General features: G+C 43.5%; 2 protein-coding genes across 3 annotated transcripts; one reads left to right on the top strand and one right to left on the bottom strand.

Annotated features, from left to right (window-relative positions):
- Nucleotides 1-14,395: 14,395 nt before the first annotated feature.
- Nucleotides 14,396-19,523, top strand: LOC125513366 (putative membrane protein At3g27390). Of its 2 annotated transcripts, none has more exons than XM_048678466.2 (10): nucleotides 14,396-15,115; nucleotides 15,993-16,101; nucleotides 16,215-16,407; nucleotides 16,719-16,855; nucleotides 17,287-17,575; nucleotides 17,687-17,793; nucleotides 17,879-18,029; nucleotides 18,348-18,546; nucleotides 18,625-18,865; nucleotides 18,948-19,523. In XM_048678466.2, the coding sequence occupies exons 1-10, from the start codon at nucleotides 15,022-15,024 to the stop codon at nucleotides 19,195-19,197; spliced, it is 1,770 nt and encodes a 589-aa protein (XP_048534423.1). In that variant the 5' UTR covers nucleotides 14,396-15,021; the 3' UTR covers nucleotides 19,198-19,523. The 2 variants fall into 2 exon arrangements, with proteins under 2 accessions (XP_048534423.1, XP_048534424.1); XM_048678467.2 differs by having other exon boundaries at nucleotides 14,397-15,115; nucleotides 16,211-16,407.
- Nucleotides 19,524-19,740: 217 nt separating this feature from the next.
- Nucleotides 19,741-22,204, bottom strand: LOC125513367 (very-long-chain 3-oxoacyl-CoA reductase 1). Its single transcript, XM_048678468.2, has 3 exons — nucleotides 21,455-22,204; nucleotides 20,913-20,982; nucleotides 19,741-20,243 (listed from the first exon to the last, which is right to left on the bottom strand). The coding sequence occupies exons 1-3, from the start codon at nucleotides 22,102-22,104 to the stop codon at nucleotides 19,986-19,988; spliced, it is 978 nt and encodes a 325-aa protein (XP_048534425.1). The 5' UTR covers nucleotides 22,105-22,204; the 3' UTR covers nucleotides 19,741-19,985.
- Nucleotides 22,205-22,504: the final 300 nt, after the last annotated feature.

The raw sequence follows: 22,504 nt of genomic DNA, 5'->3' as shown, positions 1-22,504 counted from the left end.
TTTTCGGCAAGTTCAAGGGATTGACTACGATGAGACCTTCTCACCCGTAGCGATGCTTAAGTTTGTCCGAATCATGTTAGAGATTGCCGCATTTTATGATTATGAAATTTGGCAGATGGATGTAAAAACTGCATTCCTGAATGGATTTCTGGAAGAAGAGTTGTATATGATGCAACCAGAAGGTTTTGTCGATCCAAAGGGAGCTAACAAAGTGTGCAAGCTCCAGCGATCCATTTATGGACTGGTGCAAGCCTCTCAGAGTTGGAATAAACGTTTTGATAGTGTGATCAAAGCATTTGGTTTTATACAGACTTTTGGAGAAGCCTGTATTTACAAGAAAGTGAGTGGGAGCTCTGTAGCATTTCTGATATTATATGTGGATGACATATTACTAATTGGAAATGATGTAGAATTTCTGGATAGCATAAAGGGATACTTGAATAAGAGTTTTTCAATGAAAGACCTCGGTGAAGCTGCTTACATATTAGGCATTAAGATCTATAGAGATAGATCAAAACGCTTAATTGGACTTTCACAAACCACATACCTTGACAAAATTTTGAAGAAGTTCAAAATGGATCAAGCAAAGAAAGGGTTCTTGCCTGTGTTACAAGGTGTGAAGTTGAGTAAGACTCAATGCCCGACCACTGCAGAAGATAGAGAGAATATGAAAGATGTTCCCTATGCATCAGCCATAGGATCTATCATGTATGCAATGCTGTGTACCAGACCTGATGTGTGCCTTGCTATAAGTCTAGTAGGGAGGTACCAAAGTAATCCAGGAGTGGATCACTGGACAGCGGTCAAGAACATCCTGAAATACCTGAAAAGGACTAAGGATATGTTTCTCGTATATGGAGGTGACAAAGAGCTCATCGTAAAAGGTTACGTTGATGCAAGCTTTGACACAGATCTGGACGATTCTAAATCGCAAACCGGATACGTGTTAACATTAAACGGTGGGGCTGTAAGTTGGTGCAGTTCTAAACAAAGCGTTGTAGTGGGATCTACATGTGAAGCGGAGTACATAGCTGCTTCGGAAGTAGCAAATGAAGGAGTCTAGATGAAGGAGTTCATATCCGATCTAGGTGTCATACCTAGTGCATCGGGTCCAATGAAAATCTTTTGTGACAATACTGGTGCAATTGCCTTGGCAAAGGAATCCAGATTTCACAAGAGAACCAAGCACATCAAGAGACGCTTCAATTCCATCCGGGATCTAGTCCAGGTGGGAGACATAGAGATTTGCAAGATACATACGGATCTGAATGTAGCAGACCCGTTGACTAAGCCTCTTCCACGAGCAAAACATGATCAGCACCAAGGCTCCATGGGTGTGAGAATCATTACTGTGTAATCTAGATTATTGACTCTAGTGCAAGTGGGAGACTGAAGGAAATATGCCCTAGAGGCAATAATAAAGTTATTATTTATTTCCTTATATCATGATAAATGTTTATTATTCATGCTAGAATTGTATTAACCGGAAACATAATACATGTGTGAATACATAGACAAACAAAGTGTCACTAGTATGCCTCTACTTGACTAGCTTGTTAATCAAAGATGGTTATGTTTCCTAACCATGAACAATGAGTTGTTATTTGATTAACGGGATCACATCATTAAGTGAATGATCTGATTGACATGACCCATTCCATTAGCTTAGCACCCGATCGTTTAGTATGTTGCTATTGCTTTCTTCATGACTTATACATGTTCCTATAACTATGAGATTATGCAACTCCCGTTTGCCGGAGGAACACTTTGGGTGCTACCAAACGTCACAACGTAACTGGGTGATTATAAAGGAGTACTACAGGTGTCTCCAAAGGTACATGTTGGGTTGGCGTATTTCGAGATTAGGATTTGTTACTCCGATTGTCGGAGAGGTATCTCTGGGCCCTCTCGATAATGCACATCACTTAAGCCTTGCAAGCATTGCAACTAATAAGTTAGTTGCGGGATGATGTATTACAGAACGAGTAAAGAGACTTGCTAGTAACGAGATTGAACTAGGTATTTGGAATACCGACGATCGAATCTCGGGCAAGTAACATACCGATGACAAAGGGAACGACGTATGTTGTTATGCGGTCTGACCGATAAAGATCTTCGTAGAATATGTAGGAGCCAATATGGGCATCCAGGTCCCGCTATTGGTTATTGACCGGAGACGTGTCTCGGTCATGTCTACATTGTTCTCGAACCCGTAGGGTCCGCACGCTTAAGGTTACGATGACAGTTATATTATGAGTTTATGCATTTTGATGTACCGAAGGTTGTTCGGAGTCCCGGATGTGATCACGGACATGACGAGGAGTCTCGAAATGGTCGAGACATAAAGATTGATATATTGGAAGCCTATGTTTGGATATCGGAACTGTTCCGGGTGAAATCGGGATTTTACCGGAGTACCGGGAGGTTACCTGAACCCCCCGGGAGCTATATGGGCCTTAGTGGGCTTTAGTGGAAAAGAGAAGGGGCAGCCCAAGATGGGCCACGCACCTCCCCCCTCCCCTAGTCCTATTAGGACAAGGAGAGGTGGCCGGCTCCCCCTCTCTCTTTTCCCCCTTCGCGAATCCTATTCCAACTAGGATTGGGGGGAATCCTACTCCCAGAGGGAGTAGGACTATACTGGCGCACCATCCTTGGCCGGCCAGCCTCCCCCCTTAGTCCTTTATATACGGAGGCAGGGGCACCCCAGAGACACACAAGTTGATCCACGTGATCTATTCCTTAGCCGTGTGCGGCGCCCCAGCCACCATAGTCCTCGATAATATTGTAGCGGTGCTTAGGCGAAGCCCTGCAGCAGTAGCACGTCAAGATCGTCACCACGCCGTCGTGCTGACAGAACTCTTCCCCGACACTTTGCTGGATCGGAGTCCGGGGATCGTCATCTAGCTAAACGTGTGCTAGAACTCGGAGGTGCCGTAGTTTCGATGCTTGATCGGTCGGATCGTGAAGACGTACGACTACATCAACCAAACGCTTCCGTTGTCGATCTACTAGGTATGTAGATCATACTCTCCCCTCTCGTTGCTATGCATCACATGATCTTGCGTGTGCGTAGGAAATTTTTTGAAATTACTACGAAACCCAACAGTTACATGTGGTCCTGCTGAGGAGTTCTCCGGGCATCCAGATGCTGAAACACATGGAGAAACAACGGTTAGTAATATTGACTGCGCTCGCGCCGGTGTGGTCATTGTTTGGGAGCGAGGCACTGAACGTGCGGGAGAGAACACTCTGCCGATCTAGGGTTTCATCTGGCTGCCTTCATAGCAATATATGATATGTCTATATGGGCCTTTTGGCTGGGCTATTGTCTCTGGGCCCATACACCACAACTTTCAAGGGCCTCCATAGTAGTAGTTGGAAAGAAAAAAATGCGAATAGAAAGGTATACAGAGGGCCACTATAATTGTTCATCGCAAGTAATAGAAAAGAGAAGCAGGTAATACAGGTCTTAAACTGGCGTTACAGTTTGAAAATAAAAATACACTGGTGGCATAGTAAGGTTGCTTGCTAATAAGACATTTGTAATAGGTAGTTGAAGTTTTTGATCTTCTCCCCTATTTGATGTATAGCAGTTTGCTCAGAGAGCAGAATACATCAACTTTTGTAGGCTTCATCACAGCAATATTCCTGTGGGAAATGAAGAAATAAGTTAACTGCTATATCATAGGACCTTGTCAGTATGTGTACATAAATTGACTCACACATATAGTATACCTTAGTTTTCCAGCATAGTTGGAGATCAAACCGTTATCTTTGCCTGTCGCGTGTACAGCGGCATGTAATGATGTCCTGTATGCATATAGTCTGATTCGCATCCACGTGGCGTTATGTAGATGGTAATATAATCTGGGATATCAATCACACTGTCAACCTAGCCAAAACAGTCATATCTAAGTGTATTTATGAAGCCCTGTCCAGGCAAACCATTCTCTTCAACCAAGACAAACGGGCTCAACAGCTGGCTTGCTATTTCGTGTCGGAGGATTCCAGCCGGAAGTTCACTTATACTCACACGAATAAATCGGGTAAGTGAAATTTGCTGGCCACCATAAGAAGAACACCAAGGAATAGCCCTGAAGATGTGGCCGCCTAGCTCAATGTGTCCCCTTGCCAGAACAGTTGATCTGAATGCTGCAAATGTAGCATACTGAACACCCCCTTGATAGTATACAAGGAAAGCATCAAAGCTAATTGGCTTCACCATGACGTATCTTGACGCTGGTATATACCGAATGACCGCAGAAAATATTTCATTTGTGTCTATGGGTTCAACACCGTCTTCTCGTTTGAGGATTATAGAATGTGATAGCTCTTGGAATCTATCGGGGTCGACCTCCGTGTCTTGAAGAAAATAGTGTGGGGCAGTAGCATCGACAGTGATGTCCCGAGCATTTGGCACAGGTGGTAATGGCTCAATGGGCCTCATTATCTTGCTGAGAGGGTTTTTAAGCACACTAATAAGCACTGTGAACATGTCCAGGTGGATCCCTATTGCTGTGTTTGCTGGATCCCTAAACCTACGTCTGATCTTGATATTCATCCGCAATGGCACATTTTCTGGCGCGTCTGTCCAACAGATGCACCGGAACGTGAGAAGATCATTATAGGTGATTGTGTCAGGGTAAAGCTCAGAGACGACACAATATGGATGCAGCATAAAATCCACTGTCTTGAATGTCCAAAGATGCAGCGGGAGGTTTGTTATTTCAACTAAAACCTGGGATCCAGCATGATTATCATTGAAATCATAGGCTGGTGTGCCATAAAATATTGAGTTTTCATCTGCACAGAGGGTGGTAAAGTATATATTACCCAGGTTAAGCTTCTGTTCGGACTGAAGGAACTCGACTGCTTGTTTGTTCTGCTGCTTGTTTGGGATGCTAATTAAGAACTCCTGGTCAGGAGTATCAATAGTAACAATTTCATCGCACTTAAGATGAAAAGCTTTAGCCAATGCATCATCAAAGTGCCTTCGTGCAGTTCTACTATCAGGAGAGAAAATGATTTGGAAATGGTAGTGTGTCCGGATCTCTGGGCATTTTGTTTCACCATATGAAAGAAAAGCTCTTGTAATATTTCTTCTGGAACAGACAGACGAGGACGAAATACCTAGCAAGATTATAATATAGTTTAGACTATCCGCCATCTTAGGCACTGAGAAAGGACAACTGGATCTAAGAATACAGGGGCAGCGGCTGAGCTTAGAGGAATAGGGAAAGAATGGGATCTACCTTGAACTGAAATGGCAGTATAGGATGCAGCTTCATCGGTTGAAGAAGACGCCATAAGCCCAGGGCACCAAGAGATGTAGCAAGGGAAGAAACCCTAGAAATGGATGCGCGGAGAGTGTGACGGCGGGATTGGTGGGGTGGAGTAAGAGAGTGTGCAGGTTACGGGGGACAGCACATAGGCCAGTCTTCAGCCACACAACCCACACCTTGTCTGGATATGAGGCACGACCAAGAATGGGCCTACTGGGCCGAAGTAAAAACAGGAATGGGCCAGAGCCTTAAAGGCTATGAAAAAAAGGAGGAGATGACCAGAGTCTAAAACAGAGGGGAGACAAAATCATCTATGAAAAGAAGAAATCATCTGCAGACATGGGGCAGCATATCACGCATAAAAAAGGCAAATGATAATCGAACAGCACACACATAATAGGCTAGAGTTCACTTGATTATATAGAGGAGTTATTTGTTTTGTCGTGCTTTGACACTGCTACTTGAGCAGCCAAAGACTTTTTAGCACACAGACATATAAACAGAGGAGTTTTAGACATGCTTCGTAAGAAGCATACAACCACACCAAGGTCTATGCAAGAAGCATACACGGCAACGGACTCTGCTTGTAGCTGGTCAAAGAGCATTGTGATGGAGTGTTGTCGAGAGCAAAGCTAGATGCATAAACCGCCATCTTTCTCCTTCGATCTTGCTGAGGAGAAGCTAATGTACATAGGATAGATAACCTACAGCAGAATGCAAAGTTTCAGAAACCAGTTCCAAGTATGAGAATGGCAAAACAAGTCCAAGAACAATAGTATATAGGGAAATTGTGGTGTACTTATAGATATTTTAAGGTTGCATAGGCAGGGCAAAGGAGTCACTGTTGCTTTGTTTTCTTCCCTCCTCCAGCTCCTTTTCCAGCAACAGGGTTCCTTTATTTCAAGGTGTGTCAGTCAAAAATAAATAAGCGGGATGCTATACACAGGTTTGGAAACAAGCTATATTAATGGAACGTAAGAAGCAGTACTTACTTCTTGTTTTTCTGAAGTGGACTCTTATCATCTTTTGCATCAGCAGCACCAGAAGGATCTTCAACCTTTTCATCATCGTTCACCTGGAGTACCCAACATACACATAAGCTTGATAATAGAGAGATATAGCATATTGATATTGGATGGTTATTAGGTTATACAATAGTAAGATTTTGCCTTGACACCTGTGTATCAATGTGTGACTATGCTGCTCATTTACTGAACGTATATCGTGCATTTATAGTATTATGCATTAGTTAGCACATGTGTGTTAACAGGTATCTCAGGCGGAGCAGAGAAATATTTACCGCGACTATTTCGTCACACTTCTTTGGAGGATCTTGTGCCAAAGGGAGCTTCTTGTCATTGCCGATAAATAAAGCACACCTGGTCCTACTGGGTGGGCATGGTGATTTGCTAGAAAAGAAAATACGATCATAAATGTAAGCAAGTATTAGAAAATACTGCATTAGTCCTTTCTAAAGAGGCATACCCTGGAGATGTAGATGAAAGGAGACCAACACTGAGCTTTGAAGTTGGTGTCTGCATCTCAGTGTAAAAAAGGAAATGAGAAGAACTGGATTAGTTTGTGGGCATCTTTATTGAATAAATCGAAAGAGAGATGGTAGACTAAGAAAACAACACACCGCGCCTGTAGGTGATGGAAAAGTTATAGCAGGGCTCCCTGACGAGCTGCCAGGCTGGGCTTGCTTGATGCTTGGGGTACTGGGTGTAAACATCTCATATGGTACTGGACTGTCAGTGAGGGAAGCAGAGGATGATGCTCCAGATGATCCAGGGACATAGTCAAAGGCAGATGAGCTTAACTCAGGCTTATAGGTTTCCATAATTTTCACAACTTGAAATGATAACTGTGTGCTTGTGGTTGCAAAGCTTCTCTTTGCAATGGACACAAGAAGTTTATACTTCCGCCCAATAATCTGGGTAATCTATGGTGGAGCAATTTTATCAACCATCGGTACACGGGCTATCTCTTGTATGGTTGGAAGTCCTGGGTTTCTAAACTTCAGTAAATTGAGGAGTGGTTTTCCAACAGCTACTTTTCCAACTTTATCAAACATGGTGAACTCAGCCTCACCTACATCATCACTCGCAAATACCGAAATACAGTACCTGCACATGGCACGAATAGAATGAGGATTGTAGTAAAGGACTAATAAAACATAGAAGAGGCATATCTAAATAAATCAGGCAGGAAGCCTAAGGAAACAAACAACACAAAACAAAAGAAACAGGAGACAAAGGTCTTGGAAGGCACATACGTTTCCTGTGCTGCTATGGATGAGCAGTTAGGATTGGCGCATCGGTAGTTCGATGCGACTATTGTAGAGGTCTTGTTGCAGGAGGAGCAAGAGAAGAACCACCAGCGCTGATCAGGATTGAGCCTCTGGACAGTAACGGTACATATGAACCGTTTTTCCTGTCGAAGTAACATAACTTGCAGTTGAGCACATGACCAGGAAAAATTGGGAACAACATATAGAGGAAAAGACAGCGAGGATACCTCGTTTTCGTAAGGGTTCAGGTGGAGGAGCTCTGACACGGTCTTTTCAACAGGATCAGCGTAGATACGGGTAGTAAATGCACCCTCGGTCAAAGCAGCATTGCTATCAATGGGTTTGAAATTAGTCCCCAACCTATTTTAATACGCAACAGGGGGGATAGTTAGCAGCGTGACAAAGAAAACAACACTGTCTTCATATTCATGGTTAAAGCAAGAGAAGCCAATTAGAAGGCATATAGAAATCACCTGTTGTGGAAGTCATTTATCACTGGGAGATCCTCGTCAATGTACCAACGGCAAGCAGAACTACCACTAAGTCCTTGAACACCTGCATAGTTATTGAACAATATAGAGGGGTAAGAGGCTGCATTGAACATAGAATGAAAAGGTTGTACAATATAGAATGCATAAATGTATAAGATGCAATAGGTTGACCACCTTGATTTATTTTAGGTAGTGTTCCTACGAAAATTGCAATCACAGCTTCCTTTTCGTCTCTTGCCCGCACTGCTTCTTCTTCGAATTCAATCGTTCGATCACCCCAGAGGACAAGCCTTAGCTCCTTGCCCCTGTAGGTTTCATATGACGAACAAATCAGTAAACAAATGAACGAGCAGGTGGCCTAGAATGGTGCATGCATAATAATAAGCAAATGCCACTTACTGTAAGTCAGTCAGGATTATTGTCCTTGTGTTTGATGGCTCTGGCTGATGCATTGATTGGATAGTGACCACATCAGAAACGGCAGTTATTCTTCCAATGAAATCTTCAAAACCATAGAATTTGCAAGAGCATCAGACTCCAGATATTTGACAAGTGGTTTTTAATGTACTTAGGCGTGCAGTGACACAACTTACCAAGGAAATGAGGCGGTGGCCCACATGGCCTGGGGATGTCCTGAAATGGGATCAAATTGTAGGTGCAGAATGGGTAATCTGCTTCCAAGCCCGAGCGTAAAACATCGTTGCTAAACCTGGCGAACTGAATCATGAAGCGACTCTCAACAGGTCTATAGCTTGTCTGCTCATCATGTAGACTTTTCCTTCCTGCAGCTCATTCTTCAGTTCTTCTGCTCGCTGAGGAGGTATCTGCACATACATATGGTTGCCCTGCCAACAAAAACAATAATCAGAAAGGTATCCTAGGCCAAATATGGACAGTTGGCGTTGAGCTAGCTATGTAAAGGCAAACCTGGCTATCAAGAACAACTAAGTCCATGTGCTGGATAGGCCCATTGTCAGTGCCCCCACGATAAAACCATAGGCGCGAGACAAGGACAGAGACAACCCACTTCCTGTTGTGCTTGTGTATCTGAGAGAGCATCTGATGCGCCATCTGGAAACATAAAGACACTTTTGTTTAGGAAGGTAAAAATACATAAAGAAGCAACATATTAGGTTTTGCAATATAATGGCATACCTAATTGAAGTCAAGTGAACAGACATACTAAGCGAACTACCAAAATACCTTCAACGCGTACATAGATGCGCAGAAAAGAACAGTATTCGCTATCTTAGGTAATGAGCAGCAATAGATAAAACAACATTTACAAACTCAAATCTTATTGAAAAGGGAGCAGACAATAGAAATATTTCACCAAATCAAGAAGCATATAATAATAGAGACTAAGAGGCAGCAAGTAGTAGTGAGACCAAAAGGAGCTCGCAAAATAAAGCACGATGTAGGTACTATTCCAAAGACTCAAAGATCTCAGAGAAAACTATGTTTCTAGTCTGAGACCCAAGTGTGCCATCTTCGTTCTCGATAAGTATTTTCAAGTTTTTCTTGGAAGCCACACGTGAAACCGCCACGTAAAGCTGGCCATGAGTGAAAACAGGGCTTTTCAGGTATAATCCAACAACTGAGAGAGTCTGTCCCTGGCTCTTATTGATAGTCATGGCATAACAAACCCTGACCAGAAACTGGCGACGATGTAAAGTAAATGGCCATTTAGGATCCTTGGCAGTGAGGCAAATCCTTGGAATGTACACAACATCCCCAATATTAGAACCAGTCATGATAATAGCCTGAATGACTTTCTCACCAAGTTTAGAGACAACAAGACGAGTACCGTTACAAAGACCAGTTGCTTGACTCAAATTTCGAAGGAGCATAATCGGCACACCTTTTTTCAATAGCAACTTGTGTTGTGGGAAATTGTTAATTTTAATTGTATTTAGGTACTTGATAGGATAAAACACATCCATATTACGCATTGAGTCAGCAGCATTTCCTATAGAATCATAGCTTAAGTACTCTCTCTCAGCAGAAGGCGTTAAGGCTAGCACATGGTCATTAACTTCCTGAGCTAAATCATTTGTTGTTGTTGTTAAGATAGCCCTTTGGCATAAGTACTTTCGATTAGAACAATTTTTAGCAAAGTTTGTATATACAGCATTAACAATAGCGCCTATTCTATTTTCCTCAGAATGGATCAACATATCATCAGGAATTGTTACCCAACTTGGCTCACACTCCCCTTGCCTAGTAACACAAGGCGCTGTACCATCACCAATACTCAAGATCCAACCAGCAAAAGAAGCTATCTCAGCCTGTAAAACAGGATCTGTTGTTTGCACAGCCAAATGCATGTTCACTTTAAGATGTAGAACCTCTATAAAACGCCATAGTGGTGAATTTGTTATAGCAGCATTTATAACCTGTGAGCGAGTCCCACCCTCAATGACTGGTAAAATCTGTCTCAAATCGCCACCCAAAACCATAACCTTACCACCAAAAGGCATGTCAGCTATAGAAGGATCGTCGGCAGACAGGATATCACGCAAGCTACGATCCAAAGCCTCAAAACATCTACGATGCATCATTAAAGCCTCATCCCATATTATTAGGGAGGCCGATTCGATCATCTCTGCTAATTTGCTAGATCTTTTTATATCACATGTTCCATTGTCATCTAGACTGATTGGTATTTTAAACCTAGAATGAGCAGTCCTACCGCCAGGTAAAAGAAGTGCTGCAACCCCAGAAGATGCAACTGTGAGAACAATCCTTTCTTTACCTCTAAGATAAGCAATTATGGAACTCCAGAGAAAAGTTTTCCCAGTTCCACCATATCCAGAAACAAAGAAGAAGCTAGGTTTTCCAGACACAACTCGGTCGATAATATTCTTATAAGCTAGGAGTTGATCTGGATTTAATTGGTTGTACATGGTTTCTGCCTTTAGCAGTTCACTTTTAGGATCAACAGATAGTTCATCAGTTATCATCTCATTGTCATCAGAGTTATCGTCATATGTAGTCTTTAATGGCAGTTTGTGGTCTAGAATATTAGAACCATTTTTACTAAATAGAACTGTCAACTTATCAAGCAAGATGTCTCTCAGCTCATCAGGAGGTACAACATGATTATCATCACGAAAAGAGCGCTTGGTATTGTACTTAATATCCTCAGCTAAGTGTGACCAATATTTTTCGAAGAAAACATTTTCATCGTTAACACCACAATGAACAAGGATTGTAACAAAAAGCCTGTGCAGCTGAGCTCCCATACCCCTGGTCAAAGCCTCATCAAATGCACTATACCATTCAAGATCATCTCCAAGTAAGCCCCTAGCAGCACATGCCTCCTTAAAGGTTTCATACACAATCTCAATATAAGTTCTAACATCTGTATAAGACATGGCACCTTTGACAACCATCAAGAGCATTCTAAGATAGAAAATTTCTCCAGTTGTATGGTGAACAAAATAAATTCTACCAATCCTATAACTCAAGGTCTTAGGAATCCATTGTTTTTTGCTTGGTAGCCAAGTCCATTTGGTTGGGAAGTCACAATAAGTAAGAGACTTAGCATTTTCATGGCATCTATTAGCTACAAACCACTCGGTTAACATTGTTCTCTGTAGCCACTCATCGTCAGCAACTGACTTCAGGTTTGCTTTAACATTGAAACACACCATGTGTTTATTTAATAAATGAACAGGCAATCTTTCAACAGAAGGCATCTTACTGTGTATATCAAAACCATATATCCTCCAGCAACCATCTTTATCACATATGTAACGGCATTGTCTATATTCCATGATCTCATTAATCTCAATACCATGCTTGTTTTTGATTCTTTCAAACAAAGTTTTTTGAAAAATCAGGACCCTTTGTAACATACTTATAAAGATACTTGATGACATGGGTTTTGTTGCACCACTCAACGTTAATATGCGCTTGTTATTTTTTTAGCATAAGCAGATTATAAGGAACAACATGCCTATTATCAAGCCTGACCTTTTTAATTATAAAACGGCCGTTGTCTGGGCGACTATACATAGGGAATCCACTATCATCTAGAGAGGTCTCGAGCTGAAATGACTTAGGAAATTTTTTTGAACACAATCCATCTTTCATGCAAGGACATTTAACACCATCTTCCCCGCAAGGGCCGTGCATCATGTGTTCAGAAACAAGAACGTATCCAAGAGGATCCGCAACAGAATCAGGGATGGAGGCCGATATAAAAGAGTCAATTAAAGCAGGGCTAACCTCCCGTTTTTTTCCTATCAAGCTAGATCAGGATATGGGCATGAGGAAGCCCTCTTTTCTGGAACTCCACAGTGTGCAGTACTGTGAACAAAGGGATAAAAAATATCACGAGCTGAGGTGGAAAATAACAGGCAAAAAGAGATGAGAGGAATCCCAAAGCACGTTTTACCCGCTACGATAGGACCAAAGGCCTCCCCACTCTTAATATCATGAATATAGTCATTGAGCTTCATGTGATAAACCCTGACTAGAAGATCCGCTCTGTCTGAAGGCATCTGGCCAGGCTCAGAACACAGGGCTTCTGTTATCTCAGGCCACTTGGGATTACAGGTAAAGGTGGTGAAAAGGTCTGGTGGGCCAAACACACGTGAAATAGCCACCTCTTCCTGGAAGTTCTCAATCATATAACGCCGGCCATCGGTAAAAGAGGATGGAAGTATGTTTTTTTTTGCCAACAGAACTTGCATCTGTTTGCCCTTTTCCAACAGCATCAGTGGCTCCTTGCAAGTTCTCTGCTCTAAGATCATTATTAGCCTTCATGATGAAATGCAGCCTCCACTCGTCTATGCAAGCGCGTGCATCTACAATGGCCTATGAGGAAAGCAAACCACAACAAAGGTATGGATTATGCTGCTCTGGTCTATAGTGGAGACAACAGGAATAGTAGTCCTGCATAGTGAGCTTGGTTCTTTTGCTAGTATCTAAAGGGTCTGAACCAATATATTTAAGCCCGAGCTGAAACCCACGTTCTGCATAGGGGAAGAGAAGAGGATACTGCAAAGGCATATATGTAGTTTGCAAAGAAGATATTTGCTGCAGATTTTCATCTCTACCGTGTATTATTATGGCCCAGTTCTTTTGAGGTGTGGCTTCTGCATAAGCTGCAGTGGGAATAAGTCATTGATAAGCTGCAATGGAAATAAGCCCCCTAGCATAAGCCATCCAGTTCTTTTGTCCAAGCTTATGTTCTGGGTCTTTGATGAAAAGTCTACAATACCCCTAAAATGTAATTGTATGATTTAACTGCAGTTTCTGTGAATTGTAGCAGCAACTTGGACAACTTCATTCGTACTCTCTTGCACTTGCAAAAGGTATAGCAGGACCAAACCAAACAACAATCAAAATGTTAGTGTTTGCATACAAATTTCTGAACATTCACTAGCAACATTTATCCTTTTTTTACAACAGATAGAAACTTGGACATGGCCAAAAACTAAGGTGCACATGAGCACTGCACTTCCTGAAGATATGTCAGCAAAATTCATATGCATCTCTGAAATAAAATTTGAAATAGGCAAAGAGAATACTACTCCTAATCACCATGAGATTGTCAAGCATTTGCTACTCGATGGACAATCAGAGAACTAGCAGTGGGTGGCCATGGCGTCCAGAGAAGTGCAGGTGCCGGGCGTCAGGGCAGTGCGTTGACGACGACGGCGACGAACCAGGGGCGTCTCAGCCATGGAAGGAGAGTGGGGCGGAGTGGGGCATCGGGGAGGAGCAGCCGCCGTCGATATCAGCGGAGAAGGGGGTCGGCGTCCATCCAGTCGAGCTCGGAAGCCGATGTCCACGGCGCCGGAGGCGGGCAGCCGTCCTGCTTGACAAAGGGGTCTGTGGCGGCGGCTTGAGGCGGGTCTGGTAGTGGCGGCTTGAGGCACGGCCAGCGGGCGGCGGCTTGAGGCGCGGCCAGCGGACGGTGGCTTGAGGCGGGGCCGCCGGCGGCGGCTGGAGGCGGCGGCAGCGGGGAAACCCTAATCGCGGGAGGAGAGGGACGACAGGGGCGCGGGGCGTTGCGAGCAATTTTTCTTCGGGGCTGGTACACTGGAGGGGCGCGGTGGCATTTCCTGCGTAATTGTGTTCAAGTGTGAGGGCAAAGGAATATACCGTTTCGTTTTTTAAGTGATTGCCGCGAGAAGCTGCGGGAAGCTGCCATACCCCCAGCTTTTTTTCATTGTGAAGGGAAGGGCTGTGGAAATAAGTTAAGCTCCATCCCTAAAATGAGTTCTTTTTGGCTTTTGGCTTATTTTCACAATAAGCTGAAATAAGCTGCAAAAGAACTGGCCCTTAGCAGCCACAACTACGCACGAATCTGTGTGACCATTCGTTGTCCCGTCCCTTTCGTCTTCCTCCCCCCTTGCAACCTGCACCCCACCAGCAAACCATCTGGGCTCCTTTCCTTTTCCAAATCTCCGTATTAAACTAACAATCTGAATCGCGCAGCCCCAAGAGCAAGCAACCTCTGCTCTGCTCCAGTTGCCTCCCTCCCTGCCAGTGGCTTAGCATCAGATTCTCTCTCCCTCAGGGCACAGCCAAAACAGCAGTGACAGCACAGGGCGGCTGCGGCTGCCGCTGCGAAGCCAGTTCCACTTTTTTCTCGATTTATTGCTAGTTTTCTCGCTTCCCCTTTGGCGCTGATTCTTGTTTACTTAGTTAACCGCCCGTACCCACCGCCAATCCCCAGGCCGCCGCCTGCTCTTGCCGAACCCCAACCACCCATAGCAGTCAGCACAGCCCGCTTTCTTCTGCATATCTTGCCGGTTCTTCGGCCTTGGGATTGATTGCTAAGTGCTAACGGTTCTTGGAAATTCTTCCTGGAAGCAAGCTCAGTTTAGTTTTCTCATTCTTCTGTTGCCGTCTTGCCAAGTTCGTGCGGTTGGATAGCGTTGATTGCTCTTGAAGGGAATACAAAGGGAATTAGCAGAGTCTCGAGTTGACCGAGCTTGTCATGGAGCCATCGGCTGGGTTCCGGGCCTCTGTCTGGAGCTGCTTCAAGTTCTTGCCCTTCTTCTGTGGCCTTCTTCTCCTGGGGATCATCAAAGGTGACCACAACGCCTGCTCCTGTCTATTACTTCACTTCGCTTCTCTTTGCTGTCCTAAGAAAGTACTATGGATTGGAATTGCATCACATGATATTTTCTCATATGACCATAGGATGGCAATTTTACACATCAGTACCTGCTTGTCTATGTTTGATACATTTATTTGTTTTAGAATGCAGAATGATAAATTAAAGAGTTATTTGTCTCAAGTATTTGGGCTTCATTCCATCTTGTGGTTGCTTTGCTTGTGTTGTGTTGATCACCCTGTTATCTTGTATGAAGAGGCTTTGTTCTTTTACTTTCTTGGAGCATTCCACAAATTCTCATTATGGAATCTAGAAGTGAATACTTGTTGTACATATTCCATATATAGTAACGACCCTATGTGGTACTTTTGGCTTCAATAGTGATGGAACCAATAGAGTTCATATTAGCTGGCTGTAGGCATGTTTCCTGAAATGAAACATCAGCTGGCCAGATTCACAGGTCTTCTGTAGTACTCCCTCCGCCCCGAATTACTTGTCTTAGATTTGTTTACAATGAATGTATCTAGACAAGTAATTCGGAACGGAGGTAATATACGATAATGAGTTTTCTTTCTTGTTTCTGAAAATGATCATGTGCACTTTGGACTTTAAGCCATTTTCCCTGCTTCAACTTTTGTATGTGCAATATAACGGGTTGCTACTGGTCATTGCAACTGACAATTCAAGTCATATCAAAGGAAAGATATGTAACTGTGGTATTGGAAGTAAATGAACACAAGGGTGATCGAAATTTGTTACTTCCAGAAATCAAAGTTGCCATTTTGCTACACATGTGTTGTTTCATAGTCTGATTTGCTAATCCTGTGTTCTTGTTGCTTTTGCCTATCCAGGTGTTCTGTTTGGCCCATGGGCCTGGCTTATTATAGCGATCGGTATTTCTGCACTCGTCCTGGGGTTATGGCCTATGCATGTGATTTGGACGTACTACTGCATCATAAGGTAGCGTTCACAGTTTTGCACAAATCTATCTGAAAAGAAAATATCATGTTATGGATCTATGTAGATAGATGTGCTGAGTTGCTGACCACTGATCCCCTTTTTCATGAAGGCAGAACCAAGCTGGTGGGACCTGTTGTGAAGCTGCTGCTTCTTATTTCTGTATCTGGGATTTTAGTCTTGTGGCTGATAGTTGGCATCGTTGGAAGTGTACTTGCTGGGTTAGCATACGGCTTTCTAGCACCAGTAATGGCCACATTTGATGCACTCGGTGAAGGAAAAAAAAGGCCACTCGTTCATTGCTTTGTGGTATGTTCATGATTTTACTTTTTATGGTGCTACTTTGAAATTATGCTGTTTAAGCACCTCTCAAATTTTCAATTGTCAAAATCCATGTTGGGGCCAACAATAAATCCAATAATATGTGGATTATGTTACAGAAAATTAGTACTGTTGGATTATTGTTCAAAATCAATTTATTATGTTTGTAATTTTGTATCTATTAACAAAATACTGTACAAGAAATTCACGCTCAAATTAAAAAATTGGCCGGTCAAATATTCCCTACATAAAAAACAAGGGAGTGCTTGTTTTACATGAGTAGCTAAATTGAAATGCAGGATGGAACATGGAGCACTATCACAGGAGGCTGTACAGTAGTCAGGGACCTGAAAGACATGCTATTCCATTCATATCTTGCATATATGGATGATCTACGGTTCCACGAACCTCCTGGTGGAAAACCATTTGAAATAAGGTTTGCTTGCTTCTTTTATTTTTAGCTATTTCTCTTCTATCCAAGAAGGCTGCAAATTTCTCTGTGCTAGCTTTTCCATCTGATATTTGGACAAACTCCATGAGTTCCAAGGACTAACTTGAGTAGTGCAATTGTATTATTAAATATGTAATTGTAAGCGTGGAATCATGGAACCTTCATATAGGGATGCTAATTGCTAATATCATTATATGTGTCACTGTAATTATTATTATGTTCTTTTGTTATATGGTGCATTTGTTTTTGCTATGGACAAACATTTCAGGATTGCGGTGAAGTAAAGAATAATTTCTATGTGAAGTTTGCCATGTCAAATGAAATTCCACCGTGCTATATTTGAATACCCTATGTATCTTTTTTTCTCGAAGAATTTTGTTGAACAAATTCAAACAGTTAACTGTGCATTTTCCCAGAGTGCTTGATATTCCTGGCGCAGTACTCGCTGCGGCATGTGGACTCTTAATGGATGGGATAATGTTCACAGCAATTGCCTTGTACAAGTTCCCTGTGATGCTTTTTAAAGGATGGAAGCGACTGATTGAAGATCTAGTTGGCAGAGAAGGACCTTTCCTTGAGACAGCGTGTGTGCCATTCGCTGGTCTGGCTATTCTTCTCTGGCCATTTGCTGTTTTAGGAGCCTTCCTAGCCTCCATGATCTCCAGTGTTCCTCTAGGCGCATATGCTGCCATTGTGGTTTATCAGGTATAAGCAGGAAACAAAAATATTTTTACTTCCAACGTCAAGCATTAGCTGCACTGACGTATCAAAGGTGAAGCCACGGAGCTTACTCCTACAATCTTGCTGATGTGCCAGGAATCCTCGCTTTTCATGGGACTATCTTATGCAATATCATCAGTATCCATCTTTGATGAGTATACAAATGATGTACTTGACATGGCACCAGGATCTTGCTTTCCTAGGTACAAATGATGTATTTCATATTGCATTATTCTCCTTGCGTTGTCCCTTCTGAATAAACCGAGTTAACACGAAAATCATGCCTAGGTTTGTATACCAGAAGAATGAAGCTTCCGTGGAAAGTACCCGTGGCCCGCTGTCAAGGCCCGCCTCATTCAGGGATAAGCAAGATGGAAAGAAAGCTCCAGCACGGGTTACATCATTTAAGAGTAGCTTTGATGAGTTCAATCCATTTAAGGTGAATTTTTCCTGGCTTCGAGAGATTTTTTTACTCTGTGTTCACTGCACAATTTTATTTTGTTGCTGCCGTTTGGTTGATATATACTCTGTATCTAGACGTATTTTAGTTCTAGATACATCCATTTCCGAGACAAGTAATTCCGAACGGAGGGAGTACCTTCCATGTATTCTTATATGCTGGGAATGGCGCCTGTTTTAGACTTTGAAAGGTTACATTGTGCTAATTAATCTTGCCATTTCGAATTTACTTTGCAAGGCAGGCTACAATTCAATTGGCTTAAATTTGTGCAGTTTAATAATTTATAATGTTGTATAGTTGCTAGATCACCTATTCGAAGAGTGTCACCACCGTGGCGAGGCTCTGGTCGCTGAAGGAGTGATAACACCGAAAGATATCGAAGAAACAAAGTCAGGCAAAGGCGGCAGCGGAGTGCTTAATGTGGGTTTGCCAGCATATGTTATTCTCAATGCACTCCTACGATCTGCAAAGGCTGATTCCGATGGCCTGATTCTCAGTGAGTAAAAATAGGTCTTCTTCTCCATTCAAGAGGTGTCGTTATGGCTTAGCTTGACTTGCCCTGTGCAATTTGCAGGAGATGGCTGTGAAATAACATCTGACAACAGGCCTAAGAATACACTATTTGATTGGTTCTTTGACCCTCTGATGGTCATCAAAGATCAAATCAAAGCCGAGAATTTTACAGAAGAGGAGGAGGCGTACCTTCAGAAACGCGTACTGTTGATCAGCGACCCGAAACGCCTCAAGGCGACTCTTCCGCATTTGTCATCCCTGAATGAGCGAAAACAAGCAGAAATAGATGCATTTGCTCGGAGGTACTTCTGCCCACCACTCTCCCCATTTGCAAAAGGGAAATGCACCAATTTTTGTTTTGTAATTATTTCGATCTTGTGCTAGATTGCAAGGGATCACAAAGTCGATATCAAGATACCCGACATTCAAGCGCCGTTTCGACGACCTAGTGAAAGCACTTTCTGAGGAGCTGGAGAGGGCAATGGCCGGCAGCCGATCTGTCAGTGGATCACAGTTTCAGAAGCTCAGAAGCGGCCTTGTTCGAATGCTTAGCCAGAGATCGATGGGGAAGACGGCAAGCATCCGAGGAGGTGATCAAGAGGCGCAGCTCACAAACGACGCTGGTGCTGCGTAATATTTCAAAAAAGCGGTGAAGAGAAGATCGCCGTTGTCCATATGTGTTTCCTGAGTTGATTTTCACTAACTTTGTGCAGAGAGCTGACTCTAGTGTATGGGTTATATATTGCAAACTTGCAAAGCTCCATGTTTCAGAAAGCAAAGTTCGCCTCGTTTTTTTATCTCAAAAATGTCGACTTATGTGGATTTTATTAGCTTTTATCCACCAAAATGGTGTTACACTGAAAATAGGATGAGTCCAAATTTGAGGATCATTCATTCAAGTTTGTGTTATTTTGGTGCCTTCACATGAATGTTGCACTAAATAAATTACGAACACGAATATCCAGTAGTTGTTTTTTTTTCTTCATGATTGTTGCACTAATGAGTCTGACTAAATATGAACAGAGAATTGAAGATATGAAGTCCAGCTGGCTCAAAGCCTAGGTTGCATAGCAATGTTCTACAAATTATATTTGCAGCTAAAGGAAGGAACACCATTCTAGAAGAACATTATAATTGCAAAAAACAAGCAGCTAGACAAAGATGCAAAATAATCATAGGAAGCCAGCAAAAAATTTAGTTAGTTTCATTTTCACCTTTAGTGCAGCTGGCGTTACATTCATTTGGAGATAAAGTATTACAGGCTTGTGCTTTCGTAACCGTGGAACGAACAACAACAGTCTCAACCTAGTGTGATGGGAAGGTAATGATACTGAAATGCCGACAACAGAGCTACAAGTACTAGTCCATTACACATAATGAAGAAACATGGCAGATCTCAACAATGAACTAGCAGCGGAATCATCACTGCGCTTTCTTCTTGGCATCCTTAGCCTGCCCCTTCTTGCGGATCTTGATGCACATGCTGAGGCGTGTACTATCCACAAGTGACTCTGGGAGAAGGGAGATCAAGAACCACAGAACAGAGTGTGGCCAGTACGGTGTGCACCTCGGCTCATAGCCAATGTGGCGAATAGCAGCACGAGCATAGGTGTCCGCGGATGGCACAAGGAAGGAAGACCTCCTGATTGATGCCATCTTTGTCGCCACGTACAAGGGCACCTGAACAGATCGCAGGAGTTAAGTTAGAGCTCAGCAATTCGTATAAAAAAACAACATCCTAAAACAACAGAGAGGGCGAAACAATTCAAATGAGTAGTTCTCGGTAGACTTTCAAGGATCCTCCAAGGGACTACAAATATGAATCACGTGCTAACATCATCATGATACTGGTATTTAACTCATTTCTCATTGCATAAATAATCTATCAACATATCTCCTTGAGCAAGGACGGAGCACTTAGGGACTGAATTCTCAGATGATCAATAAGCAGCAGCAAAAGGTAGGTATAGCATGATAAGATAGAAATACATGCTTCATTAGTTCAGTTGATAGAGACATGGTAATTTTTCTCGCAAAGCCTTGTTTGTTATCTAGTCTGATCTATAAGTAACGCAGAAGTCAGAACATATCCTTATTAGAACAAATTCAGAACCTGCTTGTCGCATTCGATTGATTGTATCACAAAATATATACTATTTACATTCACCAAAGGTGATGTGTTTTGTTGTTTCAGTTGAAATTTCAGTTGTCCAGACATATAAATTAGCTAAATTAGACAACCCAGCTACTTTCATTTTATAACAAACAGTTATTAACCACAAAAGGACAGCAACTGAGTTAAAGAAAGCAGATAACAGAAAGATAAAAGAACGAGAGACTAGTTGTTACCTGGCATTGCACATCAATGCCCTTGCCCTTGTACTCAACATAGAGGCATCTTGAGAACTGGTCAACGTACCTGAAAACAAAAACAAATTAGTATTCCCTCTGCTGTCAATGTAGTCATAATTTGTGAATGACAATTCACTAAAATATTTTAGTAACCGATCTGGACAGGGTCTGAACTGAAGACATACATCAAGCAAACTATCCTAACAGTTTGTTACACATCTAAATCCAAGACTAGCACCAGAATCTGGCATGAGTATGACACGCGAGCTAACAAGTCACACCGAAAGTGCTTGTTCGATTCCCTATCCCAATTCTTCCTAGCATAGCTCCTTCCGGATCCTAACAAACATCTAAAATTTCTAAATCAAGTACAGGTAGGCAAGAAAGTAGTGCCCTCTGTTCGCAGGGGTTGCTTCCGCTACCACCATCTGTGAGCACGAACATTTAACATGGCATGCCATAGTATGTAGTACGCGCAGAGCAAATTAAGTACAGTAGTAATTTCGATCGAGAAGAAGAAGAAGAAGGTTAGTACTCACGCTTTCGTGGCGGCGTAGACGGAGTAGAGTGGATCGGACGGCACAACAGAGGCAGCACCGGAGCCGATGTTGACGATTGCGCCACGCTTCCTGTCGACCATGCCCGGGAGCACGGCGTGGGTGACCCGCGTTACCCCCTCGACGTTGACCCGGATGAGGCTCCGCATGAGCTCCTCGTCCACCTCATGGAAGTAGCGGGCGTACGGGTACGAGACCCCGGCGTTGTTGACGAGCACGCCGACGTCGAGGCCCCGGATGGAGTCCTTGAGCGCCTCCACCCCAGCGGCGAGCCCCTCGGAAGCGAAGTCGAGCACGAAGGTGCGGACCTCGGTCTTGGGGTACTTGCCCCTGATCTCCTCGGAGACGGCGGCGAGCTTGTCCGGGTTGCGGCCGACGAGCACGAGGCCGAGGCCGGAGGCGGCAAGGCGGAAGGCGATGGCGCGGCCGATGCCGTCGGTGGCGCCGGTGACGACGGCCCAGGGCCCGTAGCGGCGGCGCAGGGGCTTGCCGGGGCGGAGGAAGGCGGCGTAGACCCAGAGGGCGAGGCGCAGGGCGGCGCGGGCGGCGACGAGGAGGCCGACGGCCGCGAGGGCCAGCGCCCACGCCGGCTGCGCGCGGAGGAATTCGACGTGGGCGCACGTGCCGGCCATGGTGCTTGCTGGGTTGGCTTGAGCGTTCGCTCGATCCGCGGTGGGGAGCGGCGAGTTATAGCGGAGCGGCGCGGGTCGGATCGGGTGGGCTGGATCTTTGATGGGGTTGGTGGAGCCGGTGCACCAGTCCAACGCTCGACTCAGCCATAAAAAAGACGGTTGCGCGTCGTGTCAGTCTCAGACCCCAGTTCTTCTTCTTCTTCTTCTTCTTTTTCTCTTTTTTTTGAATTGTTTTCTCTTTTTTTAGTTGGACTCGAACCCCAGTTCTAAGGGCATGCACGATGATGACATATGGATACAGATGTCTCATAGCAAAAAGTAATTTGAGGTATATGTGTTGATTTTTTCTTTCAAATGCAAGCTACTACTAGTGGGGTTCATCAAAGAATAGAAAGTGACT

The sequence above is a fragment of the Triticum urartu genome, chromosome 6A, assembly GCF_056163025.1.
Source record: "Triticum urartu cultivar PI428250 chromosome 6A, HENAU_Tu73, whole genome shotgun sequence".
NCBI classification, from domain to species: Eukaryota; Viridiplantae; Streptophyta; class Magnoliopsida; order Poales; family Poaceae; genus Triticum; species Triticum urartu.
Note: the sequence above shows the minus strand (reverse complement) of the source record. Positions and strands in the feature narration are given on the sequence as shown.